Source organism: Camelus ferus, chromosome 11 (genome assembly GCF_009834535.1).
Source record: "Camelus ferus isolate YT-003-E chromosome 11, BCGSAC_Cfer_1.0, whole genome shotgun sequence".
Lineage (NCBI taxonomy): Eukaryota > Metazoa > Chordata > Mammalia > Artiodactyla > Camelidae > Camelus > Camelus ferus.
The window spans coordinates 11255013-11278632 of record NC_045706.1 but is presented as its reverse complement, the minus strand read 5'-3'; the positions used below and the strand labels follow the sequence as shown (position 1 = coordinate 11278632).

The window sequence follows — 23620 nt, the reverse complement described above, 5'->3', positions numbered from 1 at the left end:
CCCTCCCTGCATCCACCATCGTTTCCCTCAACTCCTTTCTTTTAGTATCTACATCCTCGTTTATTTTCTGAATGTCTCCAGAATTTGTCAAAGACTAAGGGTGTACGCATGGACCTGAGCCACAGAGGGCCGTCCCTAACTCATTCTTAAAAGGAAGTATTTTAGAGTGCCTACCCTGGCTCCCCGCCCACAGCATGAGCAGCCCGCGCAGGAGCGAGGAGGGGCAATGAACTCCGGACGCTCTCGGCCGGTCCACCTCTGGGACTTACTGGCTTTTTCTCTTTCCGCACGTTTGGATCTCTAGATCTGAAATCCTAGAAGCAGTAGATCTGGTCTTGCCTTCCCTCTTCCCTTTTCTGTTTACCCACCGGCTGCAGGGTGGTCACAGGCAAGAACTCTGTTGTGGTTAAGTCTGTACCACCAGCCTTTAGCCTGTGTCACAGTCTGTTTTGCAAATGTTAGCACACTGAGCAAGGGAAATCGAGTTTACTGATTGTACATTCTTGCTGATTTAATGGAAAATGATTACCCAAGCCCAGATGCCACAGAAAATTATTACACATTTTGGGCTAAATGTGTCTCTGTAAGATTCAGCAAGTAACCTTGAAGTGGAAAAGGCAGGATATTTGGGGTCTATGGATTTAACATATTTTCTTGTTTTTTCTGTTTACCATGTTTCATCAAATCTAGAAATGCCATCAATGATTTAGCATATCATTTTATGTACCATTAAGGAAGTAAAAAACTCTCAATTATAATTGTAGGATGCATCCCAATTTCAGATTTGAAAATTTGAACTCTTGGATGCAATGAAATACAGTACTTTTTAAATTGTGAAATAAAAGTAATAGGAGGAGGAAAAAATTGTTGAAGTCTTACTCACCTAAAGAAAACCACTGTTGCTAACATTTGAATATTTTTCTGTACTTTTACAGATATGGACCATATATAGTACATTCAATGTATCTATGTACTAAATATTTACGTTTATAAACATTTATAAATATATACCTTTGTATACTATACTTTTAAATATTTATATTTGTATTTTTATTATACAATTCATAGTGTTCTGGGGGCCCAGAAGGCAGCTGTGCAAGCCAAGGAGAGAGGCCTCGGAAAAACCTAGCACGCGGACACCTTTTTCTTGAACTTCTAGCCTCCAGAACTGTGAAAAAATACATTTCTGTTGTTTTGGTGTGTTTGTTTTGGTTTTTTTGGGGGGGTAGTTAGGTTTATTTTTTTTATTAATTTTAATGGAGCTACTATCTGCACAGTGGCTGCACCAATTTACATTCCCACCAACAGTGTAAGGGGGTTCCCTTTTCTCCACATCCTTGCCAGCGTTTGTTACTTCTGTTCTTTTTTGATGATAGCCTTTCTGACAGGTGTGAAGTGATATCTCATGGTGGTTTTGATTTGCATTTTCCTGATCTTTAATGATGTTGAGCATTCTTTCATGTGCTTGTTGGCCATCTGCATTTCTTCTTTAGAAAAATGTCTATTCAGTTCCTCTGCCCATTTTTTTTTACATTTTTTTATTGAGTTATAGTCATTTTACAATGTTGTATCAAATTCCATTGTAGAGCACAATTTTTCAGTTATACATGAACATACATATATTCATTGTCACATTTTTTTCACTGTGAGCTACCACAAGATCTTGTATATATTTCCCTGTGTTATACAGTATATTCTTGTTTATCTATTCTGCATATGCCTGTCAGTATCTACAAATTTTGAAATCCCAGTCTGTCCCTTCCCACCTCCTGCCCCCTTAGCAACCACAAGTTTGTATTCTATGTCTATGAGTCTGTTTCTGTTTTGTATTTATGGTTTTTGTTTTTTTTTTTTTTTAGATTCCACATACAAGTGATCTCATATGGTATTTTTCTTTCTCTTTCTGGCTTACTTCACTTAGAATGACATTCTCCAGGAGTATCCATGTTGCTGCAAATGGCATTATGTTGTTGGTTTTTATGGCTGAGTAGTATTCCATTGTGTAAATATACCACATCTTCTTTATCTAGTCATCTGTTGATGGGCATTTAGGGTGCTTCCATGTCTTGGCTATTGTAAATAGTGCTGCTATGAACATCGGGGTGCAGGTGTCATTTTGAAGTAGGGTTCCTTCTGGATATATGCCCAGAAGCGGGATTACTGGGTCATATGGTAAGTCTATTCCTAGTCTTTTGAGGAATCTCCATGCTGTTTTCCACAGTGGCTGCACCAAACTGCATTCCCACCAGCAGTGTAGAAGGGTTCCCTTTTCTCCACAGCCTCTCCAGCATTTGTCATTTCTGGACTTTTGAAGGATGGCCATTCTGACTGGTGTGAGGTGATACCTCATCGTAGTTTTGATTTGCATTTCTCTGATAATTAGTGATATTGAGCATTTTTTCATGTGCCTATTGATCATTTGTATTTCTTCCTTGGAGAATTATTTGTTTAAGTCTTCTGCCCACCCTCTGCCAATTTTTTAATCAGGTTGTTTGTTTCTTGATGTTGAGTTGTATGAGCCACTTATATATGTTCGATATTAATCTCTTATTGATCATATCATTTACAAATATTTTCTCTCATTCAGTAGGTTGTCTTTTTGTTCTGTCAATGTTTCCTTTGCTAGGAAAAAGCTTTTAAGTTTAATTAGGTTGTATTTGTTTATTTTTGCTTTTATTTCCTTTACTTTAGGAGCTGGCTCCAAAAAAATATTGCTGCAATTTATGTCAAAGAATGTTTTGCCTATGTTTTCTTCTAGTAGTTTTATAGTACCTGGTCTTACATTTAGGTCTTTAATCCATTTGGAGTTTATTTTTATTTTCCACTCCTGAGTATATATCCAAAAAAAAAAAAAAAACCCCACTAATTTGAAAAGATACATGTACCCCAATGTTCATATAAGCACTATTTGCAATCACCAAGATATGGAAACAAACTAAGTGTCCATCAACAGAAGAATGGATAAAGAAAATATGGTATACACACACACACACACACACACACACACACACACACACACACACTGGAATACTACTCAGCCATAAAAAAGAATGAAATGTTGCCTTTTGTATTAACATGGATGGACTTCGAAGGCATTATGCTAAGTGAAATAAGTCAGATAGGAAGAGACAAGTACTGTATGATATCACTTACATGTGGAATATAAAAAATACAGCAAACTAGTGAACATAACAAAAGAGAAGCAGACTCACAGACACAGAGAGCAAACTAGTGGCTACCAATGATAAGGAGGGACAAAATAGGGGTGGGGAGTGGGAAGTACAAACTGTTGGGTGTGAGATAGTTACCGGGTTGTATTATACAACATGGGGAACATAGCTAATGTTTTATAGTAACTGTAAATTGAGTGTAACCTTTACATATTGTATTAAAATTATATATATATATATATATATATATATATATATATATATGTTTTTATTGACGTATAGTCAGTTTACAATGTTGTGTCAGTTTCTGGTATATAGCACAATACTTCAATCAAATATGAACATACATATATTCGTTTTCATATTATTTTTCAAACCATAAGTTACTATAAGATATTGAATATTGTTCCCTGCGCTATACAGCATGGATGGATTTTGTGAGAATCCTCCTATATTTCAAAGCAAGAGACACTACCAGAGTTCAGTAGGTGTTCTGTGAAATTCAGTGGGTTTGTAGATGTAGTTCTTGGTGTATTTGTGGGAGTGGATGAGCTATGAGTCTCTCTACTCTGCCATCTTGGCACCTCTTCTTGCATTAGAATTTTTTCTAATAAAATTTTAAAAACAATTAAAAGAAAAGAGAATCCACAAGAAGATGTTTTCCTTGTAAATACTTTATCTGTAGAACCCCACTAGAGATTGAAAAGGCCATTGAAACATGAGTGCAAATGTCTGTTTGGCTTTTAAACTGATTCTGAACCTACGTTCCCCTCCTTAACCCCTAATACCTGCATATCTTCTGTGGGAACTAGAAACATTAACAACTATTTACTACAATAGTAAGCACAAAGAATCCAAAAGTGCACAGTTCAGAGTTCTTCCCTCCAGGAGTTCAGTCTAATGGAAGAAACAGGAAGAGCCATATACACACCTAAATATACTCCAATCCTAGCTCTATGGCCAAATGCTATTTGACCTTGGAAGAGAGAGAATGTAGTTTTGCCTGGGTTTAGAGAAGAAATCATATTTGAGACTTGATGGTATAGAATTTCCCAAGGTAAAGAGCAGGTAAAATAAGGAGACTTGTTCAAAACAGCAGCAGTGTAGTGATGTAGTAAAAAACAACAAGCAAACTTAATGTCCATTAACAGACAATGGAAATAATATTTTCATATACAAAATATCTCAACAGTTAAAATTACTGAACGAGAGCTATAAATATTAACTTGTATAAATCTTTAAAAAAAAAAAAGAACCATAAAGCTGAGCAAAAGGGGGAAAAAAAAAAGCAATTTACAAAGGAATACAAGCAGCAAGCCACAAAATGGGAAGCTGTGTATCACAGAGACTGGTGTGTGTCTGGAATCCTAAGGCTTGGTTCCACATCCTGGCACTGCTACTTGCACGCTGTGTAATCTTGAGTAAATTGCATCACCTTTCAGTTTTCTCCCCTGTAAATTGAGGATCATAATAGGACTTACAGGCAGGAGTACTGTGAGGACTTAAGGAAGTAATGCAAGGAAAACAAGTACCTGCCACTCAATACGTGTTAACTACTGTTGCAATGGTATAAAGTTTTATGAGGAGTACAATATTTTGTTGTGTGATACACACACATATACCAAAGTTTACAAACATATGAAAATGATAATTATCAAGTTTAGAATAGTGGGTACCTCTGTGGGATAGGGAAGGTCAGGAGATTAGGGAAGAGAAGGAAGTGCTTCACCTGCATTTGTAATACATTTATTTGTTAGGGTGGTAACCGTATGTTTTTCTTAGATTGGTATGTATATATGAAATATTTCATTTTAAATACTTAAAAAAAAAGATCAATCGAGGTGGGGGTGGGATTGTATTCCTATAGGCACCAGGGATTCTCCCTGATTAGTTTTATGTGATTTGGGTTTGGAGCCACAGAGAATCCAGAAGGAGGGATCTTGGAGCCACCCAAACGGTCTGGCTTTTTCCCATCATTCAGATCTTGGTTCAAATATCCCTTCCTGAAAGAAGCCTTCCTTGACACTTTAGATCAGCACACTTCCAACCGCTGACAAACGGTAGGCACTGTTTTATTGCAATAGGCTTATCACTCTGGGCTGTTATTTTACTCGGTAACTCCCTTACTGGAATGCTCTGTCTTGGTCAACACTATATTCCCAAAGCCATTTTAAATTCTCCCCTTTTTTTTTGTTTTGTGGATGGCTGGATGAATGAAAGAATGAGTAAATGGAGACACTTCCTCCATCCTTGGGTCGCCTCTTTTGAGCCAGATTGGAGGGCAGAGGGAGAATGAGGAAGGCCTGAGAAGAGCAAAGACTACAGTGAGCTGAGGAGGAGGCAGATGAAAAATTAAGGGAGGTCTCAAGAGGGTGAGAAACCAAGGGGTGAAGATGAGTGGAGAGGCAGGAAGTCCGGGAGAGAGGGGGCAGGGGTGGAGTCTCTAGGGCGGAGGCGGGGCCCGGTGGAGGAAGGCGGGGCGGGAGCCTGCGGGGCGGGGCCTGAAGGAAGGTGGGGCCAGCTGGCGGGGCGGGGCCTGGAGGAGGGACTGGGCCTGCGAGCTGGGAGCGCGGACCCGGGAGCAGCGCGCTGCGGTGGCGGCGGCGGAAGATGGCTGCGGCTGAGGCTGCAGACACTCAGCTGATGCTTGGAGTCGGGCTGATCGGTGAGGACGCAGGTGCCCTGCCCTGCAGGCCCACACTTAGTTCTGCCTCCGCCTGGGCCCGGGGTGGCCCCTGCCCCCGCGGCCCCGGGCGCCGCCAGCGTAGGAGAAGGCGCGGCTCCCTCCACAGGCCTGGGATAGGGGGTACGGGACCCGGCCTTCTCGGTGCAGGGCCCCGGTCTGCCCCCGTGGGCCCGTGCGCCCGCAGCCTTGTGTGGGGCCTGTCTGGGCCAGGCGGCGGGGCAGGGGGACCTCGGAGGCTTCCTCGGTCTGGGAGGGAGCTCCTCCGGGAAGCCCCGGGCTGCAGACGAGCCCAGACATGGAGGGTGAGCGAGCTGCGCAAACGGGCCCCGGGCCAGGCCCAGAGCATCTCGCAGGCCGTTCCTGTGAGGCGGCGGGGCAAGGGTCCCTCGAAGCGAGGAGGGAGCCACGCGAGACTGCCAGCCTGGCGCTTGGCTGGCCCCAATCATGTGATCGAGCGATTTGAGACGCGGTGGCCAACTGTGCCGGCCAGGGGTGCCGTGTGTTATGCATGGATTATCTCTCGTTTAACTCACCTCGGCTCCAGGGGGTCTGGGTTATGTTTGATGCCCATTTTACGGAGCAGGTGGAGGCCCAGGGTGTCATTTGTGCACGGACGCACGCTGCAAAGTGAGGGACCCAGGGTTGAGACCCTTGCAGTCTAGCTTCGGAGCCCCAACTCATACCACTGGGGAACTAATGCATCATGTGATAGAGGTTGTGCACGGGTGACTACATAATCACATTGGGTGGAATCCCAGTTAGTTTTGAGGAGTAAATGGATATGGAAGTGCGTTGGGATCTTTGGGCAGGCCGGAATGTGTGTCAGAGCCGTGTGCAGTGGTTCGGGGTGAATATTTGAAGCAACCATTCATCTGACAGCGACTTTGAGTACTGGGTTGCTTGAATGAACGTCTGTCGGTTCCCAGCGTGCCATTGTCCTTTGAATAAGTATTCTCCCGAGATTTTTACATATCAAACCCCAGGGTACAAGAACATTGCTTGGATTTAGAAAAGCTGGCGGAAATGTAGTTAAATGTTGCTGATTATTTTTCAGTGTCTCAAAGGAGTGCATATTTCTGGGAACGGCTTCCTGTATTTCTAATGTGATTTTGAAACCGTTTCAAAGGAAAGCCTATGTACCTCAGACATCTTAGTCCTTCTTGAAGGTACTTCTCAATTAAGGCTGAGTTAAACTCTGACTTTATCTGGTAACAGCGAAGAAAAGGATGACATATTTTCAATTCAGTTTTTTTATTTTTCATGTTGACATGAATTTAAAAGGGATTTGCTTAAAAATAATGGGGGGAGGGGCGCTCCTCCCCTTTATGAACCAATGAGGGCCAGGTGTTGGTAATTGCTGAAGCTAAGTAATGGAGATGAGGGAATACATTTTATCATTCTCTACTTTTTAATGTTATTTCCCATAATAAAAGGTTTTTGGTTTTTTTTTTTTTTTAAGTCTGTAGATTAAAACAGGATTTTTACTGCTATATGTTCAGTAACTATTTCTCTAAAGTTTAGGCTATTTTTGCCTGGAGTTATTATTAGCAAATTGTTCCTATTTTGTTATGGAGCTGCTGACTTTGATAATGAAAGTACATATATGACTATTTAACGATTATTATTAAAAACTTTAAATCTAGAATTCATATAATCAGTACATACCTTGATTTGAAAGAGATTTCACCATTTTCTTAATCTCCAGTTTTGTTTTCAACACACCCTTCCTATGTATTTATTAAAGATCCTTCCAACTGGATCAAAATGTAAAGTGACTATAAATTTATGAGAATTTGTGTGGGAGGAGTTAGGGCAGACCCCTACCAAACCTCTAAGGCTACATTTTCATTCATGACTTGTAAGAAAAGCTTCTTACCCAGGTGGCCTACAACTGAAAATCAGGAGAGCTAGGTAACTTGACCAGGAAAGGTAGGTGGGAATCTGGGGTCTCACATGCTCAGGGTTGCTTTGTAAAATGGGATGTTAAAACTGATTCCACGAAGTGCTTCTGAGTAACCAATCAACTCACTTCCTTGCTGCTGTTTGACATTCTCACAGTGACCATCTTTCCACCGTAGAAAAGGACACAAATGGAGAAGTTCTGTGGGTGTGGTGTTATCCTTCCACGACAGCTACTTTAAGGAACCTGCTGCTGAGAAAGTGCTGCCTTACAGATGAAAATAAACTTCTCCACCCCTTTGTCTTTGGTCAGTACAGAAGAACGTGGTTTTATATCACAACAGTTGAAGTTCCAGATTCTTCCGTTTTGAAAAAGGTATGACTGTATGAAGGTCAAAAAACCCAAAAATATTTTTAAGTGATGTAAGATTATTCCAATAAACCCTTTAGACTTCATCATTCACAATATACTTTGTAAAGATATTAAATATATGATATTCATTGGGAATGTTCTCTTTCACATTTCATTCATTCATTCTATTAATATTTATTGGTATATATTATATGACTAACCAGTGGTTGGTGTGGAGGAGCCTTTCCCAGGTTATACTTGGAGTAGAAATGTAGAAGTAGTTTCAAAGCCTTGACTCTGATTAAAAATGGGAAGAAGTATTTTTCCATAATTAAAAACTAATTTTAAGGGTATAATTATTCTAGTTAAGAAAACTTTTTCATTTGTTGATGATAAGGATATGTTAAGAATAGAAAGGGTAACTAAGGAAATTCATGTGTTCAGTAGACTTTGTGTGTCATTTGGTATGAACACTATCAAGATGACTTGCTGAAAACGAGTAAGTATGTGGTCATTGTGGACTTCCCTAATCCCAAACAACCAGCCCTTTTTCCAGAGAAGAAAAATCTTGGAAAGAAGTGGCTGAGCTCCTGGCTGTGATCTTCTAGGTGGGGACTCCTTTTACCTTTTCAGGGCTAATTTTATAGCCAGCCACAGACAGTATGAAGGATGCCCAAGATACTGGCTTAAATTTAAGGAATTACATTTAAAACAACAGGAAGGCAACAATTTAGTAACTCTAAGACGTTTAAGACAAAACAGATTAATAATTAGCAAATGTAAATTGCAGAAAGACGTTCATTAATGGGAATAATAAGTGTATGATTATCAGAAATTTATATGTATAATAATAGAGGCATATAAATAAGTGAAGCTTCTTATAACAATGCCCTTTAGCTTCTACAGCATCCTACAGAGAATTGACTATTTTGGGAACTATGATTTTTACTGTATGAATTTTACTGAAATGTATTTTTGTGTTTTCCATCCTATTTCATTCGTGAAAAGTAGTCACTAAGTCGTAGGTCTGATAGAGAATTGCGAGTTATCTTTTTTTTTGAATTATGGATTTACTTTATTCTGTAATTTATATCTTATAGGTTTTTTTTAGAACAATTTTTTTTCTTTTTGGGGGGGGGTCATTACATTAATTTTTAATTTTTTTTTAATGGAGGTACTGGGGATTGAACCCAGGACCTTGTGCATGCTAAGCATGCGCTCTACTGCTGAGCTGTACCCTCATCCCCTCATTTCTGGTTCTGCTTTGATGAAGGTAGGGGGCTTTAAATAAAAACTCACATTTAAAAAAAATTTTTTGGTGAGGGGGGAGGTAATTAGGTTTATTTGTTTATTTTTAACAGAGGTACTGGGGATTGAACCCGGGATACTATGTCCTCTATCACTGAGCTGTATCCTCCCCACCAAAAACTCACATCTTTGATATTTGAAATATTTTATGCTTTTGAGGAAAGAAACTCTAACTCTAAATGCATTACATTCTTATGTAGGAAATTAAATATATGTATATATAAATATAATTTTTTATATGTGTGTTTATACCCATAAAAGTATAAAGAAGCAAGTGAGGACTTGTTACATTTTGGTCTTTTCCTTTTAATGCTGGTAGATCTTGTACAAAAGATTTGTTAGAATATAGTGATAAAGATTAATTCTATTAAAGTGTCTTTAAAGAGTGTACTTTTTTTTTGTTTTGGACAGGTGACTCATTTTTCTATTGTTCTGACCGCCAAAGATTTTAATCCAGAGAAATATGCCGCCTTCACTAGGATATTGTGTAGGTCTGTATGAAAACTGTGTTAAATACTAATACAAACATGAAGATCTTACTCAATAGTTACATAGCAGACTTCTACACTGAGGAAGCGTATTTTAGCCCTCTGTTTCCCCCACTTAATCATTACCGGCCCTTCAGACACTGTTTTATAAAGAGGAACTTTGTCTTCTGCTTCCATGATACTGCTCCTCTTAGTAGGGAAGATGGTAGAGGGGAGAAGAAAAAGCAGTTTGCAATGCTGTTGTAATTTCTGGGCATTCTGAGTCATTTGCCACTTTTGGTTTGTTATTTCTACTCACTTCCAATCTGGAGCTTTCCTTAGGATGCAACTGGTGAGCTGGGTCCTGTGTGTCAGGGTCTGTGTGTGGGAGTCATTTGGGGGAAGGTTAATGGGCAGTTTGAATTATGCTAAAGCACAGGAAAATATTTCTTAGTTGGAATGCGGAGGAGTGGAGAAACTCTGATTAATTGGTTAATTGCGATTCAAGTGGACTCCTCCCATTTCATCCCAGCTGTTGAAAAAATTTATCTAAATTCTACCAGTTTACTTTCTTGCCTTGATAAGTATATCTAGTGAAATTAATGAAACCTGTCTTATATGTTAGAGATACTAGCTTTTTGTTTAATCAGGGCTTTTTAGGGTTTTGGGTTTTTCCTAATATCATTGGGTAGAATTATAATTCTGGGTGTTACGTATAACACTCAGTCCTCAAGTTCATGCCCAGTAAGTGTTTTTTTTGAGGGGAGGGTAAAGGGAATTATTTTTGTTTTTTCTCACTATAATCCCAATAAATGATTGCCTTTTTGCCATTTTTATGTACACACACACACACACACACACACACACACACGAAGAATATCATCTCATGACCTAAGAGTTTCAGTTAGGTTGTATTTCGACAAAAAGAACTTTTACTGTTTTAGCAGTCAGCTCTGATAAGAAAGACTTCTTGCTCTCATGCGATAAATTGCAGATATATGGCTCACCTGAAATATAAACAGTTGTCTGCAAATATGGCACTGACACAAAGGGGAGATTATTATCGTTAGAAGAGGCGCTATCCAGAAGCCATGAACCAAAACTACTGCAAAGGTGTTTTTGAACAAACATTAGGCTCCTGTTTCATTTAATTGAGTCAGAGTTAGGTTACGCAACTGAATTCACTGGGAAATATTCTGGGGCCCAGAAGGCAAGGTTGCTTTAGACCCCACTTCCTGCTCAAGAGGAAGCCCTAGGGTTTCTCAGCTTGTTCCATGCCACAGCACTGTCACACTCCCCTGTCACAGTGCAAGAGAAATGAGGACTGAAAGCCATCGCCAACCGCTTCCTCTGCCCCCAGCCCCCACCACGCTCAGTGCTTGCCCAGGCACCTGTCCACGCCCATGTGCTTGTGTGCACATACTCACTCTCCCCATGAACGCATATGCCTGTTCACACACATGTAAACAAACACTTCTTGAAGGCCGTGAGGTGCTCCCTTCCATCTCTGGGGAGAGCTGCCTTCTCCAGCATGCTGCCTACTGTGGCCACGGGAGCCCACAAGGAGGGGTTCATATCCCCTGTGGGACCCGGGTCCAGTGCCGTGACCCCTTCTTATAATATTAAACTAAAATTTTTTAAAATTAAATTTCATTTTATTTTAAAAATTTAATAATTTTAATGGTGTTTTTGTTTGTTTGGGTTTGGTTGTGGTAATATAGGCACATAGTTAAAAAAAAAAATACAAAGGGTATACAGTGAAAACTAAATCCCCTCCTTCCCCTATTCCCAGTCTCCAGTTCTGCCTCCCGACCCCCCACCCTAAGGCAGCTCTTGGGCCTGTTTTCTTTATTTCATATTGGAGATGTTTTCTCCATAGATAAGCGTGTACAAGTTCATGGGGCTGACTATTATTATATATAGATACACATACATATATATATAATGATAGTTTACCATATTCATTGTTCTCTACCTTTTCCCCCCAATTTGTGCATTGAAATAATAATTAAAAAAAACACTGATGACTGACAAAATTTATTAGGCAGTTAAAACACTTGCTTTTGTTTTTTCACTTAATGTGCAATACATACAGTTCTCAAGTGATCTGTCTTAAACAATGATTTTATTTTCATCCCAATTTTCTGTCCCTACTGAAATGCCCAAGTAGATCCAGTCCTACTTCTCCAGCAGAATTCAGATTTAGTTTCTCACAGGAAAAGTTTTCAGGGGAAGGGGCTGATGTCACATGTTAGGTATAAATGTAGCCAGTTTCCTGTCTGCATTTTCTGGAAGCTTTAACTTGATAAATGTATCTAGTGTGCATTTATCACCAGAAACTTAGAGGAGTCTGATTTCTTAATTATTTAAATATAGCTACCTCTGAGAACTCTGATAATAAATATAAGTTCTACATCTAATTACTGCTTTCTCTGTGAACAATGCGTAAGACTCCTTTCTTGTCAAAGGAAATCCCAGCAGTAAAACAGCAGTCATGACTAACACCACCAGTTATGAAAGTAAGACAAAAAAAGAGATAAGGATACAATATTCTCGAGAACAGCAGGGCCTCAGAAAGTCCACAGTTCATTCTCCTGCCTGCGTGGACCATAGCAGGCCTCCCCAGATATAACAAGAGATCCTACTTCAAAGAATTATTGAACGTTTCTCAAGGGGTGGTTTTAGTTTTTTTACCAGTATGTTTTCAAATTATAGACGTAACCGTGGTCATGAAAAGATTCAGGCATTCAGAAGTGTGTCAGCAAGTCGGCTTGGATTCTTTAGAAAGTACCCATGCCTGTCCTCAGCGTACTTCTCCAGGTGGTTCATGCTAAATCAGGTATGACTGCTTTTTGTCCTTTCTCACAGAATGTACCTGAAACACGGGAGCCCTGTTAAGATGATGGAGAGTTACATCGCGGTTCTCACGAAGGGCATATGCCACAGTGAAGAAAATGGCTCTTTTCTCAGCAAGGACTTTGATGCCCGAAAGGCATACCTTGCAGGCTCCATCAAAGGTAAAAAAGAAAAGAAGAGAAACAAACCCATCCCAGATTAGTCCATCCCAACAAAAACAAAATCCCTAAGCCAAGGACAATCTCCCTTTAAACTGTGATTTCATCTTTTCACATACTTCATCTATACAATATTTATTTCTTACTTGGGAGTGTAGTTCAACTTCTCCATTTCCTTATGTGGTTAGAAGTCTGTCAGGAGAGGAGACATTTGTGGTGTTCCTTTCTGTATGATTCCAACTGTCAATGTAGAAATGTTCTTTCACCAGTAAACTGAAGTTCTCGGCTTGAGATCTCCCCTGACTTCCATCGTTTTCTTTCCTTAGATCTTAGCAGTGACTTCCTCCATCCAGGGAGCTCAAGCCCCTGCCCCAGAGTTCCCAGTCTAATTCCCTGCTTCTGTCTCCTCCCTGGAAAGTCCAGCCTAGGGCTAAGCCAAGACCTCGGGGTCCTTAAAAGGGAGGAGGCGGGAACTCCAGGTGATGCTGGCCTCCATTCTCATCCTCCCACAGCGCCTGCCTGTCTTTGCTCTTGATCCTGCTGTTTTATATGGTTTCTAAGCATCCCTGATGAGGTGTTAGGTGTTTTTCCAGCTGTCTCACAAGGACTTATTTAGTGATTTATGTGTGGGTTGGGAGCAGTCTGTGAACTTTTTTTTAAACTTGAGCTTTCATGGCACCAAAGTTGCTGGTTCCCTTCACATAATTCGACTTTCTTGTGAGTCAGGCTTCTTCTGTGCATCCAGCATACAGTCCCTTGGAGGGTGCAGGGGTAGCTACTGTAACACCCATCCTGGGAGCAGACATATGGATTGATTTGCCCACCCACCAAATAAGGTGCTTCTGTATTTACAACATTTACCTACATTTATTGTCTGTATTGACAAGAATTATTTCCGATAAAAACTTAATTTTTTAACATAATATCTAATGCAGTAACATTATCATTTCTTTTGTTTTAAGACATCGTATCTCAGTTTGGAATGGAAACCGTTATCTTACACACAGCACTGATGCTAAAGAAAAGAATTGTTGTCTATCACCCCAAAATAGAAGCTGTCCAGGAGTTTACCAGGTATGGTCTCCTGTCATTAACAAGTGCAGACTTTGTTGGCAGCCAGTTCGGGGCCCTCCGTGTTACTGTGTACTCTGTTCCTTTGCACATTGGTATAAATAGCATGTGTTAGGCTGGGGGTAAAATATCGTTTTGGTTTAGATTTAGTAGTTCAAGGTCACTGAATTTCAGCAGATTCTTCTTGAAATTTTGAAACCTGAAAATTTTGGAGCAGGGAGTTGCAGACTTCTTGCCAGAGAGTAACTATTTTAGGCTTGTAGGCCATACAGTCTCTGTCCCAACTACTCAACTGCCACTGGTGCATAAGAGCAGCCACAGACAGTACATACGTAAATGAATGAGCTCGGCTGGGTTCCAGTAAGACCTTGTGTGCAAATCAGGCAGCCGGCCACAGGGCCTGACCTCTGTTTTAGATAAGTTGTTTCTTCCATTCAGTTTTACCACCAATTCTCTTATTTATATAATAAATGTAGATTGTTTTGTTTTCTTTGCCAAATCTAAGTTGTTCTTAGATTCTTTTTTAAAAGCAGGCGCACTAGCATTTATGCTGTTTACTGTATGCTAGGCATTGTATAAGGCACCTTAAGTCACTAAATTTACTCATGATGACGGGAGTGGCATGGCCTGTTTGTGGATGAGAAGACCAAGGCGCGGAGAGGTTAAGTGGTTAGATAATGGAAGAAGGCAGGCTTGCGAGTCCGAAAGACCTGGGTTAAAGTCCTGGGAGGGCCACGTATCAGCCCTGTGACCACAGAAAGGATACGTAATGTTTCTATGCCTCAGTTTCTTTATCTGTAAAGTGAAGATGATAATACCTACCTCATAAGCTTGTTTTTCGGATGGGAAATAATTTGGGTAAAGTGCTCGCCATGTGGCTTCAGAGTGTGCACTCTCGAAGTCACCGTTGTTATGACTGATTGCCTCCCATCCTCGGTGAGAGGGCCAGAATATTTACCCTCTTCTAACTCCAAAACCCTGTGTTTTCCCACCCAATTACCCTTTCCCTCTACATTTATGCTTTTGAAACTAGGGTGTCCACAGCTTCTGAAATATGTAGCAGGTCACCAGGGAGTTCACAGAACCACAGATAAATTCGGCACACAAAGTAGTTTGTAAATTTAGCTGGAATTTTAAATCTGAAATGAGAGACTTCAGAAAATTTCTTGCTTGCTTAAAATCCACTTTGGATTTTGGCTTCAGACCCCCTCTGTGGCAGTCTGCAGAGTGGGGCATTTGAAGGAAAACTTTGGAAGCCTCGCTCCATCACCATGGAGATTTTTCAAAACTTTACCTTGAACTCTTTGTAACCAATCGGACCCCAAAAGCAGTGTTAAAACATTGCATTACTGTACTTTGAAGCCTGGAGGTGTTGGCACGATTAGGGCTTACTGTCCGCTCTGCCTCTGGTAGCCAGTTTCCTCCCCAAGAGTGAGAGGGAAGAGGGCGGGCTGAGGCTCAGGTGCGGGCCAGCAGCCATCTGCATTCTCGCCTTGCTCCCCAGGACTCTGCCTGCCCTGGTGTGGCATCGACAGGACTGGACCATACTTCACTCCTACGTGCACCTTGATGCTGATGAGCTGGAGGCCCTCCAGATGTGCCCAGGTAGGCAGCAGGCTCCCAGGTGAGGAGAGGAGAGGATTTAACTAGGGTTGCTGTTTGTTTTTTGGGATTTAAAAAAGAAATCTTATTTTTTTGGTAAATGCATCTAATTTTTTCCCCTTAAAATTTTTTTTTAATTTAAAAAATGTTGTAGTAAAATACACATCACATAAAATTTACCATCTTAATCATTTTAAAGTGTATGTCCACATTGTTATACAACCATTAGCAAAATCAACTTATTTTTAACTTGTAAAGCTCTCATCTTAAGAGTTTCCCTGTTGGTGATCTGATTTACAGTTTATTTTGAGCCTTTCCATATTTTTTCTCAAAGGAAAAAATGAAGTTATTTTAAAATGGTGTTATTATGTAATACAATATAATAATTATTAATAAGATTCTGGGAATAGCTTAATAATACAGTATTACTTAGGTCTACAGGAATTCTAACTTTGCAGTTGACACGGTGTTTTGTTTTTATTTCTTCAAATTTAAGTATATGACCTTTATATTTTTAGGATCTTAAAGGTCTTTTCATAAAATGACGATGATGATAATGGTGATGTCAGATGGTAGGAGCTTTTATTGTTGTTTTTTCAATTATGAAATGTATTTTATAAATAATATGTAATATTTATGCAAGTTATAAAAGACACAAGGAACACCCGGGACTCACCAGAGTTGGGAGTAGGCTGCTGTCAGTCGTCTGAAGCACCTGTGCCTTCAGTCTCCTTCCACCTTCTTCCTCACCGCCTTCCTCTGGCCACGTCCCCGTGAACACACATCCCTAAACAACGCATCGTTCACTTTTCCTAAACCAGCTTCATGTATGTGGACTCATGTGGCATGATGGGTGAATTCTTCTGAGGCCTGTTTGGTTTTTTCCTTAATGTTTAACAGTTTTGCAGAATTCATTCATGTTCACGTGTCTGTAAGCCCACTCATTTTCACTGCTGTATGGGATTCCATTAAGTAATATACCATAGTTTATTCATTTAGACATTTCTCGTCATTCAGTTTTATTTCTACTTTTGTTGGGGAGGGCAGGAGGATTAGATTTATTTATTTTTATTTATTTATTTTTTATTTTTTTAATGGAGGTACTGGGGATTGAACTCAAGACCTCGTGCATGCTCAGCATGCGCTCTACCACTGAGCTGCTATACCCCCCCGCCTCGTCACTCACTTTTAAAACAGTGCTGCTGTGAGCATTCTTACTGTGGGTTTCCTGGTGCACGTGTGCAAGGCCTTCTCTGGGTTACACATTGCAGAGTAGAACTTCTGGGTGAGAAGGTATGCGAATCCTCAGGCTGCTGGATAATGCCACGTGTTTTCCTCAGAGGTTGTACCGATCCACCCTTCCACCAGCAGTGTAGGAGAGGTCCTATTCTTGTCCTCAACAGCACTTGGTTATGGTCAAACTTTAAATGTTTGCCAACTTGGTGGGTTTACAGTGATTATTTTGTTGTGGTTTTAATTTGCATTTTCTGTATTCCTAACAAGGTTAAGCATATTTCTGTTTTTGCCATTTTTGTCTTCTCTTCTGCAAAATAACTTTTACTCACTTTTCCATTGGGTTGTTTTTCTTCTATATTTTCTTATAAACATTGAAAAAGTTTTTTCTATGTGGGGGAGGGTATAGCTCAAGTGATAGAGAGCATGCTTAGCATGCATGAGGTCCTGAGTTCAATCCCCAGTACCTCCATTAAAAAAAACTAATAAATAAATCTAATTACCTCCCCCAACTAAATCAGTAAATAAATTTTTTTAAAGGTTTTTTTTTTCCCCACTGAAGTCTTTTGGATTTGGAATTATTATTTTTGTGGGAATCTGCCTAGAATGACTATTTTTGTAGGGTGTGAGTCTGAGATCTGATTTTTTTTTTCCATTTGGATAGCAGCTCAGCTCAGGAATACGTATTGAATAGTGTCCTCTCTTAGGAATCTGCAGCATCGTCTCTGTCACCTGTCACATTTTCTCATACAAGAGGGAGTCTGTGTCTGGGTGTTCTGTTGTGAGTTTTTGGTTTTGTTGCTGCTGTTGTTTTTATAAGTGTCCTCACTTGGTAAAGCAAAATTGGTCCTCAAAAAAAATTTTTTTTTAATTGTACTGCACTGTGAAATCCAAAAAGTCTGGGAACCAGTCTTAACGCCAACTGCAAAGGTCTGCTAATTCTTGAGTGGCCCTGATTCCTTTAGCATTTGTTGTATCAGATCTGACATTGGTGAAGGTGACACTGTTTCCATCTCAGGGGTGATTCGATCCCTGAGAAAACTGAGTGTTCAGCTATGACTTCTTGGCGATAAAGACTTAGGGGGGACAGTAGTCCAGAGAATCCTTGCTACCTGCCGCCTCATCTGCCATGCTCGACTCAAATAGCGATGACTGAAAAGCAGATGCTTTGCTTCAGCCTTCTTCTTTGACACTGAAATCTAGTTTTGGAACATCATGAGTTGTGTGAGTTTCTTCAGGCAATTGACAATAATGTCATCTTAATAAATGTCACAGGGTGCAGCTAAAACGCCCTGGATAAATAAAGCAGAGAAGAAAACCAGCTGATGAGTTTTTAGATTCGGTTCTCTTTGGTATGTTCACAGCATAATTTCTTCCTACTCCAGTAACGTTGGTCCTCTTTGTGATGCAGGTTACGTTGCTGGATTCGTAGACTTGGAGGTGAGCAACAGATCAGACCTGTATGATGTGTTTGTGAACCTGGCAGATAGTGAGATTACCATTGCTCCACCTGCAAAAGGTTAGTTCTTTGTTCTGTTCTGTTCTTTTCTGTTGTTGACACAAGATGTGAGCCAAGCAGTTGTATATTTTCAGTTATTCTCTAAAATCAGTATTGGAGGGCCCGCTTCACCTTCTGTGCTGAAGCTGGAGGGATTTTTCTGCATCTTGAACACAGCATTCATTCTTATAGACCTAGCCCAGTTAGCGATACCTCTGGGTGCTTATGCCACATTACGCATTAATATGATGAATGGTCTATTCGTCTTGCTTCTCCACTTTTCTGTTTAAACAAGGTCTATTCGTTAGCCATTGCTGCATAACAAATTACTTCTAAAACTTAGGGATTTAAAACAACAAATACTTAACTCAGTTTTAGTGGGCAGGAGTTCAGGAAGAATTAGCTAGGAGGTCTGGCTCAGGGATTCTTAAGAGGTTTCAATCAAGATATTGCCAAGGCTGTGGTCAAGTAAAGGCTTGACTGGGGCTAGAGGACCTGCTTCCAGGCTAACTCACATGGCTGTTGACAAAGGCCTCACCACATGAGCCTGTCCTTAGGGCAGCTTGAGTGTTCTCACCACATGACTGCTGGCCTCCCCAGCAGGGGGTAAGTAAGTCAAGGGTGGGGGACCACAGTGCCTTCTGTGACCTAGTCTCAGAAGTCATACACCACCACCTCCTCCATCGTCTATTCGTTAAAGCAAGTCATTAAGAAAGAAGAATTAGACTCCACCTCATGAAGGAAGGAGTATCAGAGTGTGTAGACATTTGTCACTGAACATGACTCCCGTGTGGAAAATCTTTTTGAAGGCTATCTCAGCAAGCATCGGGGAATGAGAGTATTCTTGGGTCTAATGATCGAGAGTGTTCTAGTGTCCTAGGGTTGTCTCTGGGAACTGTACATTGTCCTAAATTATAGCTGCATAAAGTAGAAAAGATGGGGTTAAATGTGTTTTGAGCCCAGGGCACTCTGAGGTATTGGTTTTAGATGGGAATTACTGACAACAGCTTTTGTGTCCTCATTCATCTTTCTCCTAAAAGTGTGAGCAGCTGAATGCTGGCCAATTAAGGATTTTTTTAGCTAGATTCTGATCATGTGAGGTTTTATCTAGCAACCTCAAATTAACAGAACCAGAACAAGTTTCCTTTTCATTTGCTTTGAAATTACAAACCTAATACATACTCATGGTGAAAAATTTCAAAATATAGAATCAGGTCTTTAGGATACTGCCTTTTGTAAAGCCAGTGATAGAGAACTAGCTATGGCCAGGCCACTGAGACTGCTGGAGGGTTAGGACCAGAAAGAGGGGCCACTCCCTGCAGCCCTCTGCTGCTCCAGGTCTATCAAAAGGGCTCCTGCCAGTGGAGTCTGTCCCTCAGTGTCAAACAAATTTCTGTTAACCTCCTTGCTGCAGAAAATAGCAGCGGGTATAATTAATGTAATTTAGGTTGTTGCCTTGGCTCGTTTCTGAGGGCCTTTACACAGTGACTGTTGAGCTGCTTCTGCAGAAATGACAGGAAGTGCTGCTTTCACAACATCCCTGCCAGAAAGATCAACCTGAATTCTCAACCGTAAAGACTCAGACGGGAGAGGGGTGGAATAGCTCAGTGGTAGAGCACATGCTTAGCATGCATGGGGCCCTGGGTTCAATCCCCAGGACCTCCATAAAAAAAAAAATCAAGACTTGGACAGAAAAGTTGAGCTCTTAGCTTAAAATCACAACTTATTTGTAGTCAGAAGTTTTCGTTAGGTTTTATCTAGAAAAAAATAAAAATTTTTATCAGAATTTTGGTTTGATATTGGCATGTTTTATATGGAACATGAAGTAGATAAATCATGACCGTGCCTTACCTCCTATTGTGTCACCATATTTGTGTGTAGTAATAAGATGGAAATGGGGGGGAGGGGGGTGTCAGTTGCTTTTTGAAAATTCCGTCTATATGATCGTTCCAGTTTTCAGATAGGATGGCATGATTACTTTTTATTACATAAACTTCTAAATATTCACACAACATATTCTTCTTCTTGCCAGAGGCCATGACAATGGGAAAACTGCATAAAGAAATTGGTCAGTTAATTGTCCAGTCAGCAGAAGATCCAGAGAAATCAGACAGCCAAGTTATACAGGTAACGCCTGACCCTGCCCACTGACCGAGTCCTGAAAAGGCATCGCTGGGCAGCAGCTCGTCATCTGCTGTTCACGTGAACAGAGTGAAGCGACTGGAGAGGCCGGTGGGCAGCTGCTCAGATGAGCAGAGGGTCTGCAGGACAGCCCTGGTGAAGATGAGCAGCCGCGGCCACTCCCTTACCGGACTCCACAGGCAGATGGATACAGGGGCTGGTGCTGAAGCCAGGCATTCACAGTGAAAAATGCACTGAGTCCTCAGCCACCCAAAGGGAATGTCAGTCAGTGAAGAGGAATAAAGCCCGTGTAGCAGGTGCTGGGTCACTCATCCCAGGCAGGAGAGGACTCAGGGAAGAGATTTGTTCTGAAAACAACAGCAGGTTCCTCAAAAAGTTAAACGTAGAATTAACGTAGATCTGGTAATTCTACTTCTTGGTGTATGTATGTATATATGTATGTGTGTGTGTGTGTATGTGTGTGTATGTCTATCAGAAAGAGCTGGAAGCAGGAACTCAGCTAGGCATTTGTGCACTGCTGTCCAGAGCAGCATTATTCACAGTAGCCAGAAGGTGAAAACAACCCAGATGTCCAAATGGATGGAGAAAAAAATGTAGTCCATACATACGGTGGAATGTTACTCAGCCTTAAAAAGAGTGAAGTTCTGACGTGTGCCATAACATGTATGAATCTTGACAAGAACCTTGAAGGATAAATAGTGTGATTCCACTTACATGAAGCACCTAGAATCAGCAAATTCATCGAGGCAGAAGGTACAATGGTGACTGCCAGGGCCTGGAGGAGACTGGAGTGGGGAGTTACTGTCTAATGGGTACAGAGTTTCAGTTTGGGATGATGGAAAGAGTTCTGGAAATGGATAGTGGTGATGGTTGAACCACACTGTAAATGTACTTAAAATGCCGCTGAATTGTACACTTTATGCCCATCCGCCCCCACCGCCCAAAATTACTCATGACATTTATCTTGTTATTTTAAATTTAAAAAAAATTATTTATAAAGTTAGTCTGATAAACCTAAAAAAACAGCAGGAAGGATTCTGGAGAACTATTCAAATTTTTTGATACTAACATATTATATATTTTCCTGTTCTTTTAAAGGATATTTCCCTAAAAACAAAAGAAATCTTCACCAACCTGGCTCCGTTTTCAGAAGTTTCGGGTGATGGAGAAAAGCGAGTGCTCAATTATGAGGCACTAAAGCAGAGACGACTTCCGCCAGCAACAGAAAACTTCCTCTACCATCTAGCAGCAGCGGAACAAATGCTGAAAATCTGACCACGGGGCAGAATGTGTCACTGATGACAGATCTAAAGCCCTGGCACCGTGACTATCCATCGCCTATGTAAAATACTGGAAATAGCAAAGAAAACGTTCTATTTTTAATGATTTATTTGAAAGCATTGCAGTTTGACCTGAAAAAGCACTGAAACACATACGAAAACACTTCTGAATTCCTCCTATCTGATTAATTTCATGCCTCCTCTCAATGTTTACAAAGTGCTGTAACCACCATATGTAACATTATACAACTGCCCGATGTCCTGGAGTAAGCGCGAAATAGCTCTGTCGAGTTCTCATGCAAATGACAGCAACTCCGAAGGCCTTCGTTACTCTAAGTTCCAGTTTGTCTCACTGTGTAGCCACCAATGAATGGTTTATTTTCAGAAAGCTGCCTGAAATTTTGCTTTGTATTCTTCTAGGAAGAACTTTAATTCCTTGTGAGGAACTCTACTTTCTGAGCCAAACTACTAAGTTTTCTGCAGAACCGTCTAGAAGATCATTCAGAAGACCCTGCAGTTGCACTTTCCTATAAAAGAAAATTCTTTTCTTAGCCTTTGAACATGTTGCCTATATTATAAGGGTTTTGCATAGATTTTATACCTGGGTAGACAACTTTAATAATCCATATTTATACTGTCGCAGAGGTAAGCAGTTGGCAATCTTCGGCCATTAGTTCTCTTTAACTAACCCTGTTGCTAGCAATATTCTCTTGAAAAAGATGCCAGCCCTTATGTGATAGAATAAAATAAGAAGCCCATTTTGAACGTAAATGTCTGCATTGAAGCAGCAACTTTATATAATTGGTGAGGGAATGTGAGAATTCACTTCTTGTGAGGGCCAAAACCAGAGAATGTTTTCAAACAACTTTAGTAAAAATAATTTGGCCACATATAAAGGCAATTGTTTTTGTTCAGTTAGGTACCTTTTTCATAATTAGAGACCTAAAAATTGCAAAATAAGCATGGGGGTCTAAATTGTTTTTGTTATTATATACATTCATATTAATTATGAAAGGGGATTTTTCACTCTTTTTTACTCAGTACTGCTGTCCTTAGAAATCTTACCCAGAAAAAATGTCTGTAAAAATACTTGCCTTTCTTGGATCTTTCATTTATTCTTGGTGTCAGACATTTGTTAAGGAAAAAATTTTTAACATACTCCCCTTGGGTGGGGGCAGGGGAGGATTTGAAATGAGATGATGTTTACTGAGACAAACAATTGAAAATTAAATCTGCACTTTATGAAAATACTAACATCTTTTTCTCCCTCATTTTTTTGTATTACTTTATTAGCTAATGATCAAAGTTGTTAAAATTAGAAATTTATGATACAAAAATAAAATGGAAATATTTTGATATTCAACAGAGTTTTAGGCAGATGAAGAATTGTGCCCTCTTTCTCTAATTCTCCCCACTCCAAATGAAAAAAGAAAAAAACCCTTTTTGTCAACTGCAGAACCACTGGGGAGTTACCCCAAGACCTATTTGAAGGTTAAGCAGTCCAGCTCCTTGCATTGGCTCGGCCCTCCTCCCCCGCCCAGTCTCTTCCATCCCCACTTCTGGAGCTGACTTTAATGGTGAAGCGTTTTCTTCAAAAAGATGCTCTTAGATTACTCCTCTGTCATCTGTTAGTGGCTAAACCTCCACCTGGAGCCTTTGCACATTTTGTTCTTTTTGTTTAGTATAAGCCTGTGGCTACATGGAGCCGACTGGTAGCTCATTCTCACAGATTTTTATCCTTTTAGGCTGCTGTGAAACATCTTCTACCAAATTTGGAGATAACTGTCATTGTGACCTAGGGAAAACTGAACGACACAGGTTATTTCTCAGATGACCTGGGGCAGGATGTGATGGAGACCGTCCTCCAGTGCGCAAATGTTTGGGTACCTACTCTATGC

At 40.4% G+C, this 23620-nt stretch overlaps 1 protein-coding gene across 4 annotated transcripts in view; it reads left to right on the top strand.

Moving 5' to 3' along the window:
* DENND10 (DENN domain containing 10) overlaps positions 1-23080 on the top strand; it is a 34721-nt gene extending 11641 nt beyond the window's left edge. The window contains exons 1-9 of one of the 4 annotated variants that reach the window (XM_006192926.3): positions 5683-5835; positions 7935-8131; positions 9827-9906; positions 12751-12899; positions 13859-13970; positions 15472-15572; positions 18214-18321; positions 20333-20427; positions 21541-23080. In XM_006192926.3, coding sequence (XP_006192988.1) covers positions 5781-5835; positions 7935-8131; positions 9827-9906; positions 12751-12899; positions 13859-13970; positions 15472-15572; positions 18214-18321; positions 20333-20427; positions 21541-21717 — 1074 coding nt within the window. In that variant the 5' untranslated portion in view covers positions 5683-5780 and the 3' untranslated portion in view covers positions 21718-23080. Of the gene's footprint in view, positions 1-5682; positions 5836-7914; positions 8132-9826; positions 9907-12750; positions 12900-13858; positions 13971-15471; positions 15573-18213; positions 18322-20332; positions 20428-21540 lie in introns of those variants that run through there. The other 3 variants (XM_032490796.1, XM_014566227.2, XM_032490797.1) reach the window with 3 other exon arrangements.
* The last annotated feature ends 540 nt before the right edge of the window (positions 23081-23620 follow it).